This window comes from Apodemus sylvaticus, chromosome 15 (assembly GCF_947179515.1).
Source record: "Apodemus sylvaticus chromosome 15, mApoSyl1.1, whole genome shotgun sequence".
In the NCBI taxonomy this organism is placed as follows: Eukaryota; Metazoa; Chordata; class Mammalia; order Rodentia; family Muridae; genus Apodemus; species Apodemus sylvaticus.
In genome coordinates, this window is record NC_067486.1 from 83252719 (window position 1) to 83273160 (window position 20442).

General features: G+C 53.6%; 1 protein-coding gene across 1 annotated transcript; it reads left to right on the top strand.

The window, feature by feature from the left end:
- The first annotated feature begins 3860 nt into the window (after positions 1-3860).
- Prodh (proline dehydrogenase 1) lies at positions 3861-20431 on the top strand. Its single transcript, XM_052158731.1, has 14 exons — positions 3861-4159; positions 8449-8657; positions 11530-11564; positions 11989-12138; positions 12549-12613; positions 12796-12912; positions 13113-13192; positions 13891-13972; positions 15214-15306; positions 15563-15709; positions 16714-16889; positions 18757-18855; positions 19680-19768; positions 19854-20431. The coding sequence occupies exons 1-14, from the start codon at positions 3890-3892 to the stop codon at positions 20039-20041; spliced, it is 1800 nt and encodes a 599-aa protein (XP_052014691.1). The 5' UTR covers positions 3861-3889; the 3' UTR covers positions 20042-20431.
- Positions 20432-20442: the final 11 nt, after the last annotated feature.

Below are 20442 nucleotides of genomic sequence, written 5' to 3' on the forward strand. Positions count from 1 at the left end.
CATCTTCCCATATACTTCAGCTTGCTTCAAGTGTACTCATCGTGGGACTTGAAATGCCCCAGAGTTAACAGCATTGGCTGATTAGGTTCAGTTTACAGCACCAAACATGGTGGCTCACAACTACCCGTCACTCAAGCCTCAGGGAAGCTGATAGCATCTTCTGACCTTTGTGGACACCAGGCAAGTATCTGGTACACTGGTATACGTGTAGGCATATGTGTACCCATACACATAAAGTAATTTTTTTAATTTGTAAAAATTAGTATTTTTCTTTGTTACTGTTCTATTGCTGTGAAGAGATACCATGACCAAGACCAGTCCTATAATGGAAACACTTAATTGGGGCTGGGCTACAGTTTTAGAGGATCAGTCCATTATCATGGTGGCAAGAAACAGACAGGCATCGTCCTCGAGCAAAGCCGAGAATATTATCTACTGACACACAGACAGTGAACACACACGTGCACACACACACACACACACACACACACAGAGATACAGAGAGACAGAGACAGACAGAGACAGACAGAGACAGACAGAGACAGACAGAGGGAGAGGGAAGGAGAGAGACAGAGACAGAGAGAGGGGGAAGGGAGGAAGAGAGACAGAGGGGGGAGGGAGAAGGAGAGAGACAGAGACAGAGACTGAGATTGAGACTGGCATGAGTGTTTGAAACCTCAAACCCCACTTCCAGTGACACACCTTTTCTAGCAAGGCCACCCCTGTTAATTCCTCTATTTCTCTTCAAACAGTTCTGCTAACTGTGGACCAAAAATTTTAAGCATATGGGTCTATGGGGGCCATTTTCACTCAAACCAGCATATTTATCATACCAAATTCAGTGTAAATACCATGGCTATAGCTGTTTAGATGCATTGCTTAGGGAATAAAGACAACAAGTCTGTACATGCTCAGGAAAGTGCAAATTTTTCCTTAATATTTCATCCTTGGTATAAAGCCAAATGAAACAGAAATGTGTGCACATGTGCATGTGCGTGTGCATGCGTGTGCACACACACATACATGTGCATGCACACACACACATGCACACACATATACATGTGCATGCACACACATACATGCATGTGTGCACACACATGTGCACACACACATGCATGTGAACACACACGCACACATGCACACATATGCATGGGTGTGTGCACCCCACACATTTGAATAGAGATGGCTCATTTGGCAGAGTGCTGGCATAGTATATACAAACCTTGGCTTTGCTGGGTAGTGGTGGCACATGCCTGTAATCCCAGCACTCTGGGAGGCAGAGGCAGGTGGATTTCTGAGTTGGAGGCCAGCCTGGTCTACAGAGTGAGTTCCAGGACAACCAGGACTATACAGAGAAACCCTGTCTCAAAAAAAAAATCCAAAAAACATATATATATATATCATAAGCAGGCTGGAGAGATGGCTCCGCGGTTAAGAGCAGGGACTGCTCTTCCAAAGGTTCTGAGTTCAAATGCTAGCAACAACATGGTGGCTCACAACCATCTGTAACAAGGTCTTAGTTCCTCTTCTGGAGTGTCTGAAGACAGCTACAGTGTACTTACATATAATAAATAAATAAATAAATCTAAAAATATCATAAGCATATGCCCAGCACACCTTTAATCCAGGCACTTGGGATTAAAAAACAAACAAACAAGCAAACCTCTGGATTTGACCTCTAGCACCACACAAACCAAGATGGCGGTACACATCTGTAATTCTAGCACTTGGGAGGAAGAGGCGCAAGTCGAGGTCATCCTTGGTTACTCAGTGAGTCTGAATCAGGTTAGGATACATGAGCCCCTTTCTCAGACAATAACAGCAGCAGACCTTGTATTTAGAAACCGTGCATGACCATTGGAGAGATACCAAATTTTAGCCCACACAAAAAATCGAGACAGCAGCTTTTCTGAAATGCTCCCCTCTGGTCGAACATGAGGTAGGTGTCTTGGGCTTGATCAGCAAGCTGTAACTGGGGTTCCCATGAAGAAGTCCTGCCCATCTTGCTTGTAACACATGGCCTGGTCTCATTTTACCTAAGTATATATGATGAGGAAAGGGCCCAGTCCCCCCTGGTGTGGAGCACTGAGGGGTGGCATGGCTAGAGGGCTCCGGCCCCTCTCCTCTACACTCACAGCAGCTCATTAGAGTGGGCTTCCTGAGGCCAGTAGGGCCAACTGAAAATGGGCACGTCACATTGTGCTCCTTTTGCTGGGAGTAAGTCTCTTCATTCGCTGGAATGTATCTCCAACCAAATGTGATCTGGCAAAGATGGGGCTTGGGAATTTTGCGTCACCAGGTACAGGAGCCAGAATGCAGCCCAAAGCACCCGCTGTGGATGCTAGTGGACACGTGGCCTCAAAGGTGTGCTCAACATAGGGACACAGCTATTTGGAGCCAGTGGGCTCTAGCCCTGGCTGTGCCCAAAGGTCTCGGCTATCTAAATCAGCCACTGCAGGGTGCAGGGTGAAGGCCAGGGGTGGTCTAGGAAGACTCAGAGACTAGGCAGGGCCAGGAGGATGAGCCCGCTGCCTAGAGCCTATGAGACGAAGTCCTGTGTCACTTCTGTCCCTCCTTCTCTCAACAGAGCCCCATAAAGTGTCAGTGAGTGTAGCCGGAGTGCAGCAGTGACCAGCAAATGAAAGGGACAAGGGTCTTGGCTGCTGTGGAGGATGGCAGGGACTCCTGAGCCTCAGAGTGCAGTAGGAGAGATGGATGCCTCACTGCCCCGTGCAGCAGCCTGGGGCTGGCCAGTGTGGAGAGTGTGGCCAGCCCCTGAGGGAGGATGGGTGGATAGTCACGGACGGACAGACGTTTCCAAGCCTAGCCTACTTCCTGTGAGTTAAGCTTCTGAGCTGCTGTGGGGTACTCCTGACTTCTGCTTCTGGACTTCAATGCCCGACACACTCCGCTTTTTTTCTTAGGCTCCAGCAGAAAAAAAACCCAGAACCTTAGGAAGTCATCTTCAGCCAAGACAAGTGGGACTTGTATGTTTTAGGTTATTTCAAGTGTGTGTGTGTAGAGATGGTGATAAACATTCCCCACCACAAAGCTACCTGTAGCTCTAAGCATCCATAGTCTAAGACAGACTGGGGAGTTTAAGGCTCCAACCCTTTTCTGCAGAGGTGGAGGGAAGGCAGAGCCAGGCCTGTGGGGGATACTGGAGGTCATGTTGCCACCCAGAACCAGACTAGGTCTCTGCAGAACTCTGGGAATGTCAGAGGGGGAACACGGGGCTCACAAGCGATACTAGATGTGGACAAGTATGGGAGGAACCGCTAGAGCTCCAAGAGTTCAAGGTGGAGGGTGATCTCTTGCTTTCCCCAAGGGCAGAAGGCGGGTCTAAAGCAACAGGACAAAGCAGCTTTAAGGACGCTTCAGGCAGGGCTGGAGTGATGATGGAGAGAGAGAGGGCCTCCTTTTGGGACAGAATTCTCACAGGCCCTCTGTGAGACAGAATTCCCTCAGTTGTGAGGCCCCGCTGCTCTGGAGCCGAAAATCCGGATGTGCTAGGGTGTCGCGGTATTGATTGGTGGACTCTGGACCCACCTGGACAGCTTGGGGACAGGAAAATCCCAGAGTTAAAAAGCCCTGTCCCCAAGAGGCGGGGTCTTGGGGGTCGGGGAAGGCAGAGGTGGGCTCTGGAGGAGTTGGGTCTGTGGGCTGGGGAGGCGTGGTCAGCAACGGGAAATACGCCAAACTAGAGCGCCAGGGAAGGCTGGGGAGGAGATGGAGCCACTTTCTGTGCCGGACAAGGTTTCTTAAAATGGGAGCGGAGCCACTGGGTGGTGGGAGGGGCTTCCGGGAATGGGGCGTGATCGGGGCGTGGCCCGGGGGCGTGGCTATCCCAGAGTACTTAAGCTTCCTGAGTGCACGTTTCGGCTCCGCCATGGCTCTCCGGCGCGTCTTCCTGCTGCGGTCGGTGGCACCACGCGTTGCTGCCTTCTCAACCAAACCGCAAGCCCAGGAGCAGCCTCCCGCGAGTCCTGAGGCTCTTCGGGGATATGGGGCGGCCAAGGCTGTGCGGCCGCCTGTGCCAGCCGTGGACTTCACCAACACACAAGAGGCGTACCGCAGCCGGCGGAGCTGGGAGCTGGCGCGCAACTTGCTAGTGCTGCGGTTGTGTGCTTCGCCGGTGCTGCTGGCGCACCATGAGCAGGTGCGCGGGTGGGTGGGTGATCAGGTGGGCAGGAGCTGCGCGCGGACGTGAGCGCGGCCAGCGGGTGACGGACGGGAGGTCGGGACTGTCGGGCAGGGCCACTCAAGCATGGTCTGAAGCTGGGCAGGCTAGCAAGGGGGCCGTTTCCTGCGTACTTTTTCCGACCTTGTTAAGTTTCCTACTTATAATCACTACAAATTAGAAACAAATTATGGTGTCTAAGACATGTACTATTTGTAGGAATACCCCCGGCACCTGTGATATCGAGTACCCTCCATGCAACTCCAACTTTGTGAAGACTGAAGTGCTTATCCAGGCTAGGACCTCAGAATTCCACAAGTGTGGCTAGCTATTCCCAAACAAGCTGCTCCGAACAGTTTTGGGAAGTGAGGAGACAAACTCCCAACTTCGCTTTCTCCTATGTTTACATTTATTATAAATACAGCTGAAGAGTCTGGATTCAGAACTTCTGATCCAAGTGCACTCTCTGATTACAGCAAGTCATCTCCACCTGTGGTCCAGACAGCACCATAGCCTATGTCTGCCTGTGGCCAGCACAGACTGGAATGTGAGGTTCTCAGAGGCTAGCAAGCATACAACTTAAACTGTAACACGGCAACTTGAGGGCGTTTGGGTAAACCCGAGCACCACTTCAGCCAGGCTTGAGGGGTTAGTGATGAGTTATCTCAAGGTGACCTTCTATGTTTGTGAGGATACGGATCTGGATATGGCAATGAGGGTGGTGATTTCTCAGGTGAGGCTGCAGGAGCTGGAGTCACATTTAGACCTCAGCTGAGGCCACACTCAGAACCATGTTAAGATGGACTTGAGGCGCTGGCCTGTATGCCCTCGAAGGACTTCATTGTAAGCTTTGGAGCCTGGGAGTGATGTGTGGTAGGAGAAAGGCTGTGACCTGAGTGTGGGAGGCCCCAGGAGGCCAGGGATGTTTGTGGTAAGTAGGTCGGGTTGTGATGCACTGAAGTTCTGCCCAGCAGGAGGAGACAGCTGGAAGGGAGAGGCCAGCACTGCTGATGCTTCAGCCTGGAGGGACCATGTGGACCACCCGCTCTGGTGTCATCGATGGCTGCTCTTGCCTTCAGGACAGGATGAGCAACACAAAAGTCACTAGCAGGGACAGAGGGAAGGGGAAGAGACAGTCTGTAGGACCAGTCTGTGTGTTCACCCTGCATTTGCCACCAGCTGTCCAGCTGAGAAGCAGGGTCCCTGGGGCCTGGGGTTTGGGTCTAAGGGATGCTTGTGGCACCTGTGTACCAGTCAGGGCGGTGTAGTGACCAGGGTCACCTCCCCTGGCTCTCTGGAGCCTGCTCTGGGTAGTGCTGGATTCTTGGAGGAAGCAGCAACACCAAGGCTCCATCTGTCCAGCCCATTCCCCAGGAGCCCCTCCGTGAGATCTGTGCTGAGGTCATTGCTAGTGCCCCAGTCCCTGGTGCTGACGCAAATGGCATTCAGAAGCCAGGCCCGTGCCAAAGAGCCACTGAGCAGGTCCTAGAGCGGTGGGTCAGCCTTCCTAATGCTGCGTGTGGCCCTCCAATACAGCTCCTCATGCTGTGGTGGCCCCCAGCCCTAACATTATTTTCACTGCTACTTCCTAACTGTAATTTTGCTGTTATGAATCATAATGTAAATCTGATATGCAGGATATTTGATATGGGACTCCTCTGAATGAGTTGTTTGACCCCCAAAGGGTTCAAAGAATCACAGGTTGAAAATTGCTGTCCTAGACTGGTGGGCTAGAGTGGGAGCAGTCGCATTCTCCGGCTAGCGGAAGACTGTTCTGCTGAGCCACCAGTCTCATGAGGCCCTGAGGCTCTAGCTGGGAGAGTAGGTCACCAGGCTGTAGACCTGGAGACTGAGATTGGAACTACCGCCGGGACTGGAGCTCCGCTGGGGACCATGACGCATCATCCTATTTGACAAGGATTGAGAGGAGTTGGACTCTCCTGTTTGTGATTGTGAACCAGAGCCAAAGAGGAGATTGGTTGCAAATGGAGCCAGAGGAGAGAATTCATCTTACTGTCATGTTTTCTGGACATTGTGACTTTTCTTTGGTGGATGTGTGCGCATGCGTGTGCCTATATGGGAGCCAAGGACAACACTGGCATGTGCTGCCTCAGCCCACTTCTTTACGCGCTTAATATTTATTCCACCTTTCCCTCTCTTGTGTGTGTGTGTGTGTGTTTTAGAGAGAGGAGAAAGCATGTGCCAGCTTCTCAGTATGTAGCCCTGGCTGACTTAGAACTGACTGCACATACCAGACAGAGACCTACCTCTCTCTGCCTCCTGAATATTGGGATTAAAGGGGTGTGCCATCATGTCTGTCTGTCCCTTTTAAGACAGGTTTGTTTTATTTATGTGAACTGGCTTGGGTTTTGCCCAGTAGGCGAGGCTGACTGACCAGTGAGCTTCAGGAACTCTGCTGCCTCTGCCTCCCTAGGGCTGCACGTGATTACAAGTGCACACCACCTTGTCTGCCTTCCTGGGACTCAAGGCAAGCACTTTATAACGGAGACATCTCCCCAGCTGTCTTTCCTTGTGAGATAAGGTGTTGTTATATAGCTTAGGCTAGCCTTGAACTTGTGATACTCTGTAATTCAGCCTCTCAATGCTGAATTACTGGTGTGTCACCACACTTGTTTTGATTCTACAGTGAAAATAGGTGTTTCTATTACTGGGACAGAATTGTAAATTTTCAAAAGACCTACTCACCTGGACAGGAGGCGGTGCTGGCCTGAACCCACAGAGTGCCATCAAAATGGATCTGAAGTGGTGGCTTGGCTCTGGAGTCCACTTTAAAGCTGCCAGCCCTGCCTGTGTGTGTCTACCATTCTCGGTGACCAGGGTGAGAGCGTGTGACTTTCACAGTGGCCATTCCCCCGTGTGGTTCCTCCCACGGAAAGAATGTCCGGATGGGTTTGTTTTTGTTTTTATCAGCGATTCTTTTTTCTTTCTTTCTTTCTTTTTTTTTAATTTTTTTTGTTTTTTTATTATTTTGTTTTTTTTTTCAAGACAGGGTTTCTCTGTATAGCCCTGGATGTCCTGGAACTCACTCTGTAGACCAGGCTGGCCTCGAAATCCACCTGCCTCTGCCTCCCAAGTGCTGGGATTAAAGGCGTGGCCAACACCACCCAGCTTTTATCAGCTTTTATCAACTTTCTCGATAAAGAACCCAATGCATACTTTGTACATCTGCATGCAGACTGCATGTTGTCGAGAGGCATCTCCATGGCGCCACATCATCCTGTGGCAGGGCTACACTGGCCAAGGCGTCTGATTTGTGAATGTTTCTCCTTAGACAAAGAGTGGGCCCCTCATCTAGAGGGCTCAGTGTTCATGGGGCTTGAGGAACCCCAGGCTTTTCCTTTCCTGGAGCTGAGTTGGGTGGGCAGGAGTGGGCACAGGTTTCTGCCGTGTGTGTGTGTGTGTGTGTGTGTGTGTGTGTGTGTGTGTGTGTGTGTGTGCGCGCGCGGGTTGCTGCTGCCATCCCCTACTGCCGTAGCTCTTCCCCTTGCTCTCCACTTCCCCTTCTTGCTGAGCCATGGGTAGCGCATGTCCCCCATCCCAGGCCACGATCCTGCCTGACAGTCTGTCTTAATCATGTGAGGAGCAATGTGTTGCCTCTCCCGGGCATGTCCATGTCCTGTGAGGTGGAGTGAGATATGACGAGGGAAGGGTGACCAGCTGCATGTAGCCATCCTCTTCCGGGCACATCTGGCACGATAGCTGGTCAGTCCTGGACAAGGCTGTGAAGTAGACTCCCATTTCATGGTGTCCAGTAGACAGACCTCTCTCCTGCCATCTGAACTTCGTGTGTGGTCAGCGTTCCGCAGCTGTGTACGGTTGGCCTCACAGCAAGCCCTGTTCTGGTGTGTTTGACTGAGAGAACAAAGCATTGAGAAAGATAACATTCTAGAGAATTAGCGCTGTGCTTCCCCCCAACCCACCCCCAAGAGACCACTAAATGTCACAGAAATGCTGTCCTTGGGGAGACTGGCTGGATCCCCCTTTACCCTCCAAGGGGTGATTGGCCCTGGGGTGATCCATGAGCCAGCCCCCAGGAGAAGAGTCTTAAGGGGAGCCGTGTGCTTAGAGCCTTCGAGAGCCAGGAGCTTGAAGGTGGTGCTTTCTTCCTCCCATGCTGCCCTGGTTTGCAGTGGCTGTGACAGTGGAAGCGGCCTGCTCTGAGAGGTCTCTCTAGAACTTGCTGTGCACAGGTGTAGCACGGGACGGGGAGACAGGTGGCCACACAGCTTCTTCCCTTTGCCTTTCAGTTGTTCCAAGTTGCCAGGAAGCTTCTGGGGCAGAGGATGTTCGAGAGATTAATGAAGATGACCTTCTATGGCCACTTTGTGGCTGGCGAGGACCAGGAGTCTATCAGGCCTCTGATCCGGCACAACAAAGCCTTTGGTGTCGGCTTTATCCTGGACTATGGAGTTGAGGAAGACCTGAGCCCTGAGGAGGCGGAGCGCAAAGACATGGAGTAAGACCCGCCTTTCTGGTGTCTTGAGGCACAGGTGTGACCCTCAAGTGTGCCAGTGAGGTCGTGGCCAGGACTGGGAGAGCCTTTGACCTGATTGCCAGCAGCCCCCCTGGGTTGTGCCTAGAGTTCTTGCTTCCTGCAGACAGGAGCACCGTGCTTTTGTGGGCCTGCACCAGCGGAGGGTTGAGGCTAGATCTACAAACTACAGCCCTGGCTATATCCAGCTCCCTATCCATGTGCAGTTCGAGGCTGTAGCTTTAATTCTGAGTGGTTAAAAAGTATCAAAAGAAGGACTGTATTTTTATACAAACTATATAAAATTCAAATTGCCTTTTCAATTTGCAAGGGCAGAGCGGAGTAACTGTGTCTTAAGGCTGAGGGTGTGCTGCACTCAGGAAGCACTAGGTGGGTCCCAGCTTCCTGCTACAGTCTGCCCGTCTAAGGAGGCCTGACAGGACCTGCAGGCTCCAACTAGTCCTCACGCAGTTTCCTAACCTGCAGATGGCTGTGCCTGCAGGGCATAAAGCCTCGCTGACTGAGTTCAGCCAGGCACCCTCAGCCGGGCGGCCTGGGATCCCCCCAACTGGCACCAACTTTCTGCAAGGCCCTCCCAGTCAGCAAGTAGGAAGCCCAGCTCAGGGACCTGCCTTCTTGGCAGCAAGGCAGAGTGGCCTCGTTCTGTCTTCTGCAGTGGTGGCTGACTCACTGGAAGCTTGAGCAAAACCAGCCCTTTTCTTTGCAAAGTGCTGCTGCCTGTGATCCTCCCTGACAGGCCCTTGCTTGGGTTTTGGGTCCCCGGTCTCTGGCTGCAGCTGTTCAACTTGTGTGAAGCTTAGGACAGGCCATGTGAGACCTTTGGCTTGCCCCTGCTCCTCCCCAGGTAACTAACAGGAGGGATTGGCAGTCATGTGAGGCCACCGACCCTGAGAACAGAATGTCCAAGCCTGGCCTCAGCCTGGGGAGCCCCGCCTCTGCTTTGTGATTGGCCATTCTGAAGGCGGGGTGACCCAGCCCCAGCATCCCTTGTGATCCTCACTGATCCTTGAGGATTTGGCTACAGGCCTTTACCGAGGCTGCTGTTGAATAACCAAATGGTCTCCACAGCCTCGGCCCAGATTGGGTGAGCACTACGTGCTCTCACCCAGGCCTGCCTTGCTGTGGGAATGGATGGTGGGCCTGCCCGCACACCCACCTGCCTGCAGGAGTTACTCTCAGCTTGTCAGGGCTGTTTGCCCCACAGGAGCTCTGCTTGGGCTCTGAGGCATCAGAAATAGACCCTTCTGGACCTAACAGTGCCCACCCACCAGTGCCAGCAAGCAAGTGGTGAGGGTGCAGGCACGACTCTGCCTTAAGAGGCTGCCTGCCTTCCACCATAGCCTTAGAAGAGAAGAGGGCGAAATGTCATTGTATGGTGAGGTTCTGAGTCTGTAAAGGGATGCCTGGCAATCCCCATGTCACCTCCCAGAGAGGGCTCCTTACAGTGCCCACTGGCTGTGCCTGACCAGGAGTGACCAGCCCCACAGACCCACTTGAGGGTTCCTTGCAGGGACGTATCAGATACTGAGGCCTATTCCCAGCTAATGGAAGAAGGCGCAGACTGCATGAGACCAGACCTGGCAGTCATGCTGCAGGTTAAACAGGTCATTTACTCTGTGGGCTGTGGAGTTACACAACCAACCCTGCCACCGGGTCGCTGAGGACCTCATTACCTGGCCTTGCACTGCTCGCTCTCCGGGGACTGTGTGTGGTTATACCTGAGACTACTCTAATGGAACCCATATCTTCCAGGGACCTTGGCTCTCTGTCTCTGAGGGAAGGTGACACACTGGGATTACCTACTTCCTTATTACAGACTCAGGACGTTGCCACCAAATGACATTGGATCCTCCTTTCCTGCTACATATTATTAGCCTGAGGTCAATGGAACAACAGCCTGTCTGCTCACTTTCTGTCCCGTGGGCTGTGGCCTTGCGGGCTGAGGTACTTGTGGGAGGCCCCAGACACTCAGGGATATGGCCCAACCTCACCATGATTTCTGATCCAAAGTCTTCAGATAAGGCCCTGGTACAGGCGAGGAAGGCCAGGACGGGGCTTCTTGGCATGTTACTTGGTAGCCCAGAGTTACTGATAGGGAGTGAGGCTACTTGGTGGATAAGGCTCGTTGATGGGAAGACCCGGAGGGTGTAATTACTGCCCCGCTCCACTTGCTCCGAAGAGTGCTAGGGAGGAAACACTGCTCCTTTCTGTGGGGCCTCACACCCCGCCCTGCCCTGCCCTTGTGAGGACTTGGATGCTCCCAGTGTGGTGGGAACCTGAGGTTTTCTTTTCTTCTTTGTCGGTTTTTGTTGTTCAAGAAGAGGTCTCTGAGTAGCCTTGGCTATCCTGGAACTCACAGAGCCCTGCCTACCTCTGCCTCCCAAGTGCTGAGATTAAAGGCGTGTGCCATCAGTCCCTGGCGTGAGGCTCTCAGATGATATTCTAAGGAAATTCCTGGTTGCAATTTCAAAAACAAGCCTAAGAGTCTTAGCAGGGGCTGGGTGGAAGAAGCCAGGGTATATGGGACTCTGTCCTGGGGACCATAGGTGGAGGGGTGGAGGCCAGAGCAAGGGGGCACTGTTGCTGGACTGGTGGCGTCCTTTGTATGCAGTGACTCCTGCCCGTTTCTCTCCTTGCCTGACCTCCCTAGTAAGGAATGCTTAATACACAGGAAGCCTGAGGTTCATGAGGGGATGGCCTCCCTGGCCTGAGGAAGGACTGGGTTAATGCATGTTGGTCTGCTTCCTTCTGTCAAGCTCATGATAAGGTCCAGTGCTCAGCGGCCTCCTGGAGACCTCAGGTAGCATAACTGACCTTTGCCTCCTCTGTCCTGCAGGTCATGCACCTCTGAAGCAGAGAGAGACGGCAGCGGTGAGTTTCAGAGCCCGTGCTCTCCTCACCCCAGCACAGTCTGGGGTCCTAGGAGACATCTGGGCTTAGGGCCTATGCCAGCCTTTGGGCAAGGGACAAGGCTGGAGGCTGCTTCCTATGGCTTTGTATTTTTAAGAGCTCGTCCAGGCAGACTCAGTGTCTTTGGCCTTCACTAGGCCACAGTCCAGGCCTTTGTGATGGAGGCTCTATTTGCCTGGCCTGGTTTGCCCTATGATGAGGGAGGGATCCAAGAGAAAAGAACATCAGTGCCTATCAGGAGAGCAGCTGCAGCAAGGCCTATTTGGAGCCCATCTTGGGGGTTGTAGGCTCTGGGCTGTTGGCCTTTGTACGTTGGGATGGGCAGGGTGTTGACACTCTGAACCAGGCTGGCATCTCTAATAGGGCCATGCATCTACCTTCCCAGGAGCAAATAAAAGGGAGAAGCAGTATCAGGTCCATCCCGCCTTTGGAGACCGCAGAGATGGTGTCATCAGTGCCCGCACCTACTTCTACGCCAGTGAAGCCAAGTGTGACAACTACATGGAGAACTTACTACAGTGCATCGAGGCCTCAGGTGGGGGCCCTGCTTGGTGAGCTGCTAGGCAGAGCCTTGGGCTTGTGTAGACAGCACACTGGCACTTTGTGAGGGTCATCTGCATGTTCCTACCTGCTCTCCCTGGAGTTGAGCGCCCGCCCTACTCTACTTGGCATTTATTTCTGTATTCTGTGGCCCATGCATGGATGGCTATAGTGCTGGAGGTGTTAGGAGGCCACCAGCAATGTGCAGCTTGCTGGCTTCTTTGCTTGGTGTCTTCTTGCATACAAAGGCTGTTTTATCAGCCCTCCCCATGTGGAAGGGCATTTAGGGAACTGGGTATAGCTATGGGGAGGAACTAGCTATTGGGCTGTTTTTGAAGAACAGGGAGTTACAAGCAGCATCTGGTCCTCCCTGACACTCATGCCTCTTTCTTTGGATTCTGAAAGGTGGAGCCAGTGACGGTGGTTTCTCAGCCATTAAGCTCACTGCACTGGGGAGACCACAGTTTCTGGTAAGTGGTGGCGCATTTGATCTGCAGAGGCTCTGCAGATCCTGGGGCTGCCATGTGCACTGAGAGACTGCAGATGTGCTCAGGTCTGGGCAGCAGTGAGCTGGGGCGCTACAGAGGCTGCCCCAGGGCTGGATGGAGGAGCTGGGCGCACGCTGCAGTGAGGCTCACACCTGCACTGGCAGCTGCAGTTCTCAGACGTGCTGACCAGGTGGAGACAGTTCTTCCATCAAATGGCTGCAGAGCAGGGACAAGCTGGGCGTGCTGCTGTAGACAGGAAGCTGGAGGTGGCGGTGCTCCAGGTGAGTGGCCCTTCCCCTTCCCCTGGCTGATGTGGGAAATGGCAAAGATGGAAAGGGAATCAGCCCACTGAGATAGACATGGGGGCCTGGAATGAGTCTTGCTGTCATAGATGATGTGATACTGTCAAACAGGCTCGTGGTGGGGTGAGTGCCAGTGGGCAGTGAGAGACGGCAGTACTGACTCTTTCTCACATCTCAAGGAGAGCATCAAAAAGATGGGCATCGCATCCAGGGCTGAGATCGAGGGCTGGTTCACACCAGAGACGCTGGGAGTGTCTGGGTAAGAGCTGGCATCTACCCCGGTATAGTCATGGTCTCAGCTGAACCTCAGTGGCTTCTATTCCTGGTCATTTCCCTGGAAGGATGGGTGACAGTGTTGAGGGAACTACTTTCTCGAATTAATCAACAGAAGCTGATAGTGAGCTGGGCGTCCCCAGGTATAGGCAGCCTGGACACAGGACTCCTTAGTAAACGACCTGGGTCCCAGAGCATCTTCCTGAGAGCCACATTGCACTCCCTGTCCCATCCTTAGGGCCAGAGGCTGGGACGAATGTCACCAGTAGCCACCAGTCAAGTAGGGATGTGGGCTTGAGGTAGAGCTTCTGGCTCTCAGATGGGCCTGGCCAGCCCTGCACATTAGCTTCTCCAGCCTCGTGGAGAGATGACTGCATCCCGCCAGCCCTGCATCTTTGGCTCTTCCTTAAGGCTGATCTGGCCATGGAATGAATTCTCTGCATACTTTGTGTTTTTACTGCTAATGGCCCATTGCAAAAGTGGTCATTCTATGGTTAACTGAGAGCAGCATTCAGTCTTAGAATCAAATACTAGGCCAGTTCATGAAGGCTGAGTTCGGGAACAGTCTTTTGCGGTATGGCTACTGTTGAGGACCCCCAAACACCCTAGTACCTGTGGGTAAAGCTGGGTGCTTGGACCCCGGATTTCTGGCAGCCTGCTCTGCTGATGTGCCTCATCCCTTAGCACTGTGGACTTGTTGGACTGGAACAGCCTCATTGACAGCAGGACCCAGCTCTCCAGGCACCTGGTGGTTCCCAATGTGCAGGTACCTCCCATCCCAGTTACACCGTCTGCCTACCCAGGGGACTCATTGTGACTGAGGCACCATTCAGAAAGAAAGACAGACCTAGTGTCCACAGTGCTCAGCAGGGCAGGGGGTCCGTGTGGCCCTTTACACATGAGCATGGGTGTCTAGAGGAAGGGTCTTCCCCAGCCCACCTAGTCTTGTGTGTCAACTCATAAGTCTTTAGGGCTGAACAGGGTACAACTAGGTAATGCTTATCTGGGGTCTCCTGGTCACTTGTACTCAGAGGGTGGCAGGGCCAGGTGGTCACATGTGTTAAAGGTGATGCTGGCTGTCATATGTGCTTTCTCCCCAACATGATGGCTGGATTCCCAAAGCAACTGTCCCGTGGGATCAGGTGTCATGCCAGGTTCAGTCTGGCAAAGTGAGTTGTTAGTGTGGCTTATACTCAGGGGAAAGAGGTTGTGTGGAGCCACACCCACTCTATGTTATGAAGAACAGAAATTGTAGCTGAGGCAAGTGTCCTGCAGATGTTTCTTCTGTAATGTTCCTAGCCCCTGAGACTGAGGGCCCACCCCAACTTTGAGCGACTGTCCTGGAACCCCAGGGTGTGGTGTGTTCATTAAATCACTGCTCCGAGGTCATCGACAGACTTTGGCACCAGTGTTTGTGGTCAGTGAGGCAAGGCTGATGAGTGACGGCTCGTTAGCATTGCAAGAGCATCCTGGGTTCACTGCAGGCTAGGCGGGAGACGTCTGTGCTGCACGGGGTTTCCAGGCGCAGCCTGCCAATCCTCATCACCAGTACCCTGCTGCTGCTGAAACAGTCCACCTGGCTCCTCGAAGGCCACATCCTCATCCCGTGCTGCAAGCTGGGCACCCCACATCACGGCTCCTCCTCTTGAGTCATGAGTGGTGCCTGGTTGGTTAGGGATCAAGGTTGTCTTTCTTTCCATGGCTCCCTATAGTGGCAAAACTCTCCGGGTCCTAGGGAGGCCACAGAAGTAAATCCTGGTGGTGTAGGCCTAGTGCTGCTTCTATGGGACAGCTTTCCTCGCGTGTAGGACAGTGGGCTGGCTGGCACTCAGTTTGGGGCATTTTGTCATCGTATCTAACTTGTTTAAAGGCAAGGTACTGAGAAGTGTCCTCTCTGGTCCATGGGGGGCAGGAGGGTGGACAGAAAACAGCATTCCTGAAAGGTGATGCTGGCCTCAAGGTGGAGCGTTGTGGCCCATGGTGGTCTGACTTCCGCTGTGTTCTCAGACTGGCCAGCTGGAGCCCCTGCTGTCACGGTTCACTGAGGAGGAAGAGCAGCAGATGAAGAGGATGCTGCAGAGGATGGACATACTGGCCAAGGTGTGAGCAGCCCCGCGGGCGTGCGTGCGCGCGCACGCGCGCGCGAGTATGTGTGTGTGTGTGTGTGTGTGTGTTTTGCGTGCGTGCGTGTGTGTATGTGTACATATGATGGTTGTGCCGGGTGAGATGTGAACAGCCCTGCATGTGTGAGTATGGGGGTGGAGTGGGGTGCTGAGCAGTAGGGGTCCGGGCCCCTGAGGAGGGTGGGCATCATCAACTTCGAGCCATAGATTCTTCCTCCCTGTGAACCTCTCAGAAAGCGAAAGAGGCAGGCGTGCGGCTGATGATTGACGCTGAGCAGAGCTACTTCCAGCCGGCCATCAGCCGCCTGACCCTGGAGATGCAGCGCAGGTTCAACGTGGATAAGCCTTTCATCTTCAACACATTCCAGTGCTACCGCAAGGTATAGCCATCCACCCCCTGCCTCCATCTCCCTGCCTGTCCCCACCGCTTGGCTACAGACCCTTCCTCGGGCAGTGTGATCTGCCACCCGCAGGGATATGCCTTTCTATGGAGCCATGCGGGGTGGCCCTGTTTGTCCCTGCTTCATGCAGAGACCAGAGCAACACAGGTGAGAGAGAAAACAGGCTATTAACTCTGCACTGAGTCCAACTATCGAGGAGATGGGTCCTGCCCAGTGGCCACTCCCACTCGGGAGTGTAGGTGTGGTCTGCCAAGATGCCTCAATAAGATCACTTGCTCTGCAGGCCCACCAACCCGAGTCTGGTTCCTAAATCCCATGGAGCCAATTCCTCCTCCAAGGTGCCCTCTGACTCCCATTCCACCTGTGCACGATGGTGCCCTGCATGCCCAGCCCCCCAGTTATAACACAAAATGCAAATCAAAGTGTATAGTGCCCAAAGACAAGGAGCTCGTTCAGGATGTGCTGGGTCCTTCTGAAGACTTCATAGCTCACCCTGCCCATTATTTTTTAGCACAGGACCCTCTTAAGAATCCGAATAGCAATAGACTCCCCTGGAAGATTTGATAGGGTTGAAGAGATAGCCCTGGGAACCCAGAAAACCCCCAACCCTAGCCCCTCAGCCTGAGGTTGCTGAGGGAGGGGGGTCTCATGGGATACACATCTTGTTAGGTACCAAGAGGACATGATGTATATGGTGCAGCCCCAGACAGGTGGCAACTTGCTCCTAATTGGCCAAGGTGACTCCAAAATACACAGTAACTCCAGGCATCTGGGCCGACTACCCACAGGGCCATCTGGGGCTACACAGTGGCAGAGGTTGGAAGCCTAGCTTCGTCCACACTTTCCTCCCAGATCCTTTGAGTGCCACGTACGTCTCTTAGGCAGTGGCTGACCTAGGCACGTGAGGCTGATGTGCACATGGAACAGGAAGTCCCTATGCTGCCACCAGCTGGGCTCCCTGTGATTGGGGCTTGGCCTTGCAGGATGCCTATGACAATGTGACCGTGGACATGGAACTGGCTCGCCGTGAGGGCTGGTGTTTTGGGGCCAAGCTGGTACGTGGTGCATACATGGCCCAAGAGCGTGCCAGGGCTGTGGAGATCGGCTACGAGGACCCCATCAACCCTACATATGAAGCCACCAATGCTATGTACCACAGGTGAGAGGCCTCCTGTGCCTTCTTGGAGCAATGCTTGAGAACTTGGCCCTGAGTGTGAGCGGCCCCAGTAGGCAGGAGCCAGTTCAAAGGAGCCATCTCTTCTGCTGTTATATAGTTAGGAGGTTTTCCAAAGCATCACGTTTCTCTTTTGAATATGGAGTACAGACCTCTGTGCTCCCTGCTGGCTCCTATGGGCACAGAAAACAACAGATACACCTCATGTGGTTGAATGCTTGCCTAACAGGCCTGAAGCCCTGGGTCTGAGCCCCAGCAGCACATAAACCAGGCATGATGGTGCACACCAGTAATCCCAGCACTTGGGAAGAGGCAGGAAGATCAGTATCCAAAGTCATCCTCAGCTTCCAAGTTTGAAATCAGCCTGGGATTCATGAAATGGAAAAGAGGGGAGGGGAGGAGAGAGGGGAGGGGAGGGGAGCCCCATCTCAGGGGCCTGGCTTGCTGTATGTGGCTGGCTGGAATTCTGGACACAGCCATGTTCTCTGCAGGACCACCTTCTGCCTTTCTGCTATAAGTATTTTACATTATTATAAGCGATGTCAACTTCCGTTGCAAGTCTTTAACCTCCATCTGTTCTTGAGGACATTCTGTTTTTAACACCATTAGCCACTCTTCTCCCCTCCATGGTGACAAAGGACTTCCAGACAGAAATACATTTTGATCTGGAGTATGCCGGGGCAACCCCTCTTCTAGAGCCAGCATCTCAGTGAAGTCAAACAGCACCCAACAGCTTAGCTCCAAAGCTTCATTACCCGAGCATGCAGTCCGGCTTCCCGCGCCCTCCCTGCGATGCCCTGCTTGTTTCTTGCACACCTGAGGCCCTGTCTCCTTGGGCTCCCACTCTGTCCTGCTGCTCCATGTCAGAAGTCTACTGCATATCCTGGCCTAGCCACACACACACCCACGTTTACACCGTACACTCTGTCCTCCACCCCTTGTCTCCATCTCCTGTGTCAGCAGTCAGCAGCACCCTGTGTCCTGCTATGCTAGATGCATGCGCAGCTGAGGGCATGGCTGAAGCGTGGTCCTAGAGGCTGACCTGCTGGCTCATAGCACCTGTGCTGTCCAGCCTGGTGGTGTCCTTGGTGACGATAACACTGAGACTCCGTGGTGTCCAAGGATACCCACCCTACCTGAGGCCTCCACTTCCTTTTATTTCTTGAAGAGCTAGGACTGTGCTATAGGGCTCCTTCCCAGAAGAAAAGTCACAGGTCCGGGCATGCCCTGCGTGCCCTGGTAGGATGGTGTTGGGCCTTCCTTTTCACACTGCTGCTAATGGGGTGTGAGCAGTCCCTGTCCACCCCAGGTAGAACACCAGTGATGGACTGATACCTTCCAAACTAGTCTGGTCAGTCAATGGATTTATCTGGGGGTCACTTTCTTGAAAAGGGGTGACTCAAAAGCAGCGGCATCAGTGAGAAGCGTGCCCCAGCGGAGGGGTCAGCTGAGCGGAAGCTTGCGTCCCTAGAGCTCCCTCAACAGCCTGTGGGCAGCTCCACATAACCTCTGCCCCAGCAATTGCTTCCTGCTTTTCTAACCGTGGAAGGGGCCTTGTGACTGCAACTGTCTGGGTTTCCTGTGCTGGTTCGGTGAGTTCCTGCAGTAACTGTCCTTACCTGCTTGAATCTCAGGAGCCTCCCCGCTTCCAGGCCCGGATGGTCTCCATACGACAGCGGGGAAACCAGGTGCTGTCCTCCTGTTCGAGGTTCTGGCTGCCATCACCACCGCCTCCCCTCCCCTTTGCTCCTTAGCCTGGGCTCTGCAATGCCTCTTTGCTCTGCAGAGCCAACAGGGGCTCAGGTACTGGTTGACCTGGAGCCACGCTTAGGAATGCCTGTCCCTGTCGCAGGTGCCTTAACTACGTTCTGGAGGAGCTGAAGTGCGGCACCAGGGCAGAGGTGATGGTGGCGTCTCACAATGAGGACACCGTGCGCTTTACGCTCTGCAGGTAGGGTCTGCCAGCCGATGTGGAGGGTGTTGGCAGCTGCCCACCTTCCAATCTAGGCAGTGCTAATACAGCGTGGTGGAGGCAGGCTGGGACCGTGACTGAGGGCCGCCAGGCAGGCATGAGGACTTGAGCGTGACCCACAGAGCCCCTATAAAGGGCTGGCTGTGCAGTAGGACCTGTAACCCAGCACAGGGGAGGCAGAGGCGGGAGTTCATCCCTGAGCTCTGTGATGACCAGACTGTCAAAAGTCGGTGGATGGTCCTCCACTCACATGCATGGACATACATGAACACTAGAAGCACAGACACATGAGATGCAATGTAATCCAGTCACAGCTTCAATTTTCTAGAAGCAAAGTTACTAAAGTTATTTCATTGTTTTGGGTTTTTTTGAGTCTTCAACATGCTGGGAGCATCTGAAGCTGTATCCACTTTCCATTCTGAGTCGACGGTGGCCGTGCAGCCACCATGGGAGAACAAGGCAGGGCTAGGGTGCCAGCCACTGAAGCAAAGGCTCAGAGTGCTATGTATGTACATACGTGCGTGCGTGCGTGCGTGCATGTGTGTGTGTGTGTGTGTGTGTGTGTGTTCACAGGAGGGAGATGGAGAGGGGGTGCCAGAGGCAGTGGAACGGGAAAGGACAAGTTTGATGCCCTGTCCTCCCTTGTGGGCGGAAGTTGTACTCGGAAGACACAGATAGCCAGAGCAGAGCCCACACTGCTGCCCCCCCCCCCAGTGGCTAGAATGTAGAAGGGGGAAGGGCTGAGAGATATGTCGGGGCTGTGTCCTGAGGTGGCTCCTTACCAGCCTGGCCGCTTTTCACAGGATGAAGGAGTTAGGCCTGCATCCTGCTGATGGTCAGGTGTGCTTCGGACAGCTGCTGGGAATGTGTGACCAAATTAGCTTCCCACTCGGTGAGCTGGTTGTCCTGGGTGGGTGCGTGGTGGCGGGGTGCACCATGTTGTGTGGGGGCACTCACGGCTGCTCCTGTGTGTGCAGGCCAGGCAGGCTATCCTGTGTATAAGTATGTACCCTACGGTCCTGTGATGGAGGTGCTCCCTTACCTGTCCCGCCGTGCCCTGGAGAACAGCAGCATCATGAAGGGTGCTCAGCGAGAGAGGCAGCTGCTGTGGCAGGAGCTCTGCAGGCGGCTGCGCACTGGCAGCCTCTTCCACCGTCCGGCCTAGTCTTTGCAGGGGCCATACCCACACCTACTCCGCTCAACCTGTTACCTCTGGGGCTTCAGGCGGGGCACAGCTTGGGGTTGGGCTAGGGTTCCTGAGCCTAACCTACCCAGGCACAGTTCACCTTTTTATGCCCAAGCCTTTGAGGTGCTGAGGTGGGGGCTGCCCTCTGGGACTTCCTGCACCCCAGGAGTAGACACTCAGGAATGAGGTCACCTAGAGTCCCTGGGAGCTGCCCCACTAATCTGAGTAAGCACTGACCACTTCTGCAGGCTGCAGAGCCCTAGTCCAGAACTAACCTTCTGCCAGGGTCTAACCCACCCTCCCTGCACTGGGCAGAGGACAGACTAGGAAGCCTGGTTAGTCAATAAATCACCCTGTAACTGAGAGTCATCACCCTTCTC

What these genes read in the sequence shown, in the direction of transcription:
- Prodh (XM_052158731.1), top strand. Translation starts at nt 3,890, where the DNA reads ATGGCTCTCCGGCGCGTCTTCCTGCTGCGGTCGGTGGCACCACGCGTT. An exon ending in TGCTGGCGCACCATGAGCAG is followed by an intron (nt 4,160 to 8,448) that starts GTGCGCGGGTGG and finishes TTTGCCTTTCAG; the next exon opens with TTGTTCCAAGTTGCCAGGAA. An exon ending in GGATGGACATACTGGCCAAG is followed by an intron (nt 15,307 to 15,562) that starts GTGTGAGCAGCC and finishes TGAACCTCTCAG; the next exon opens with AAAGCGAAAGAGGCAGGCGT.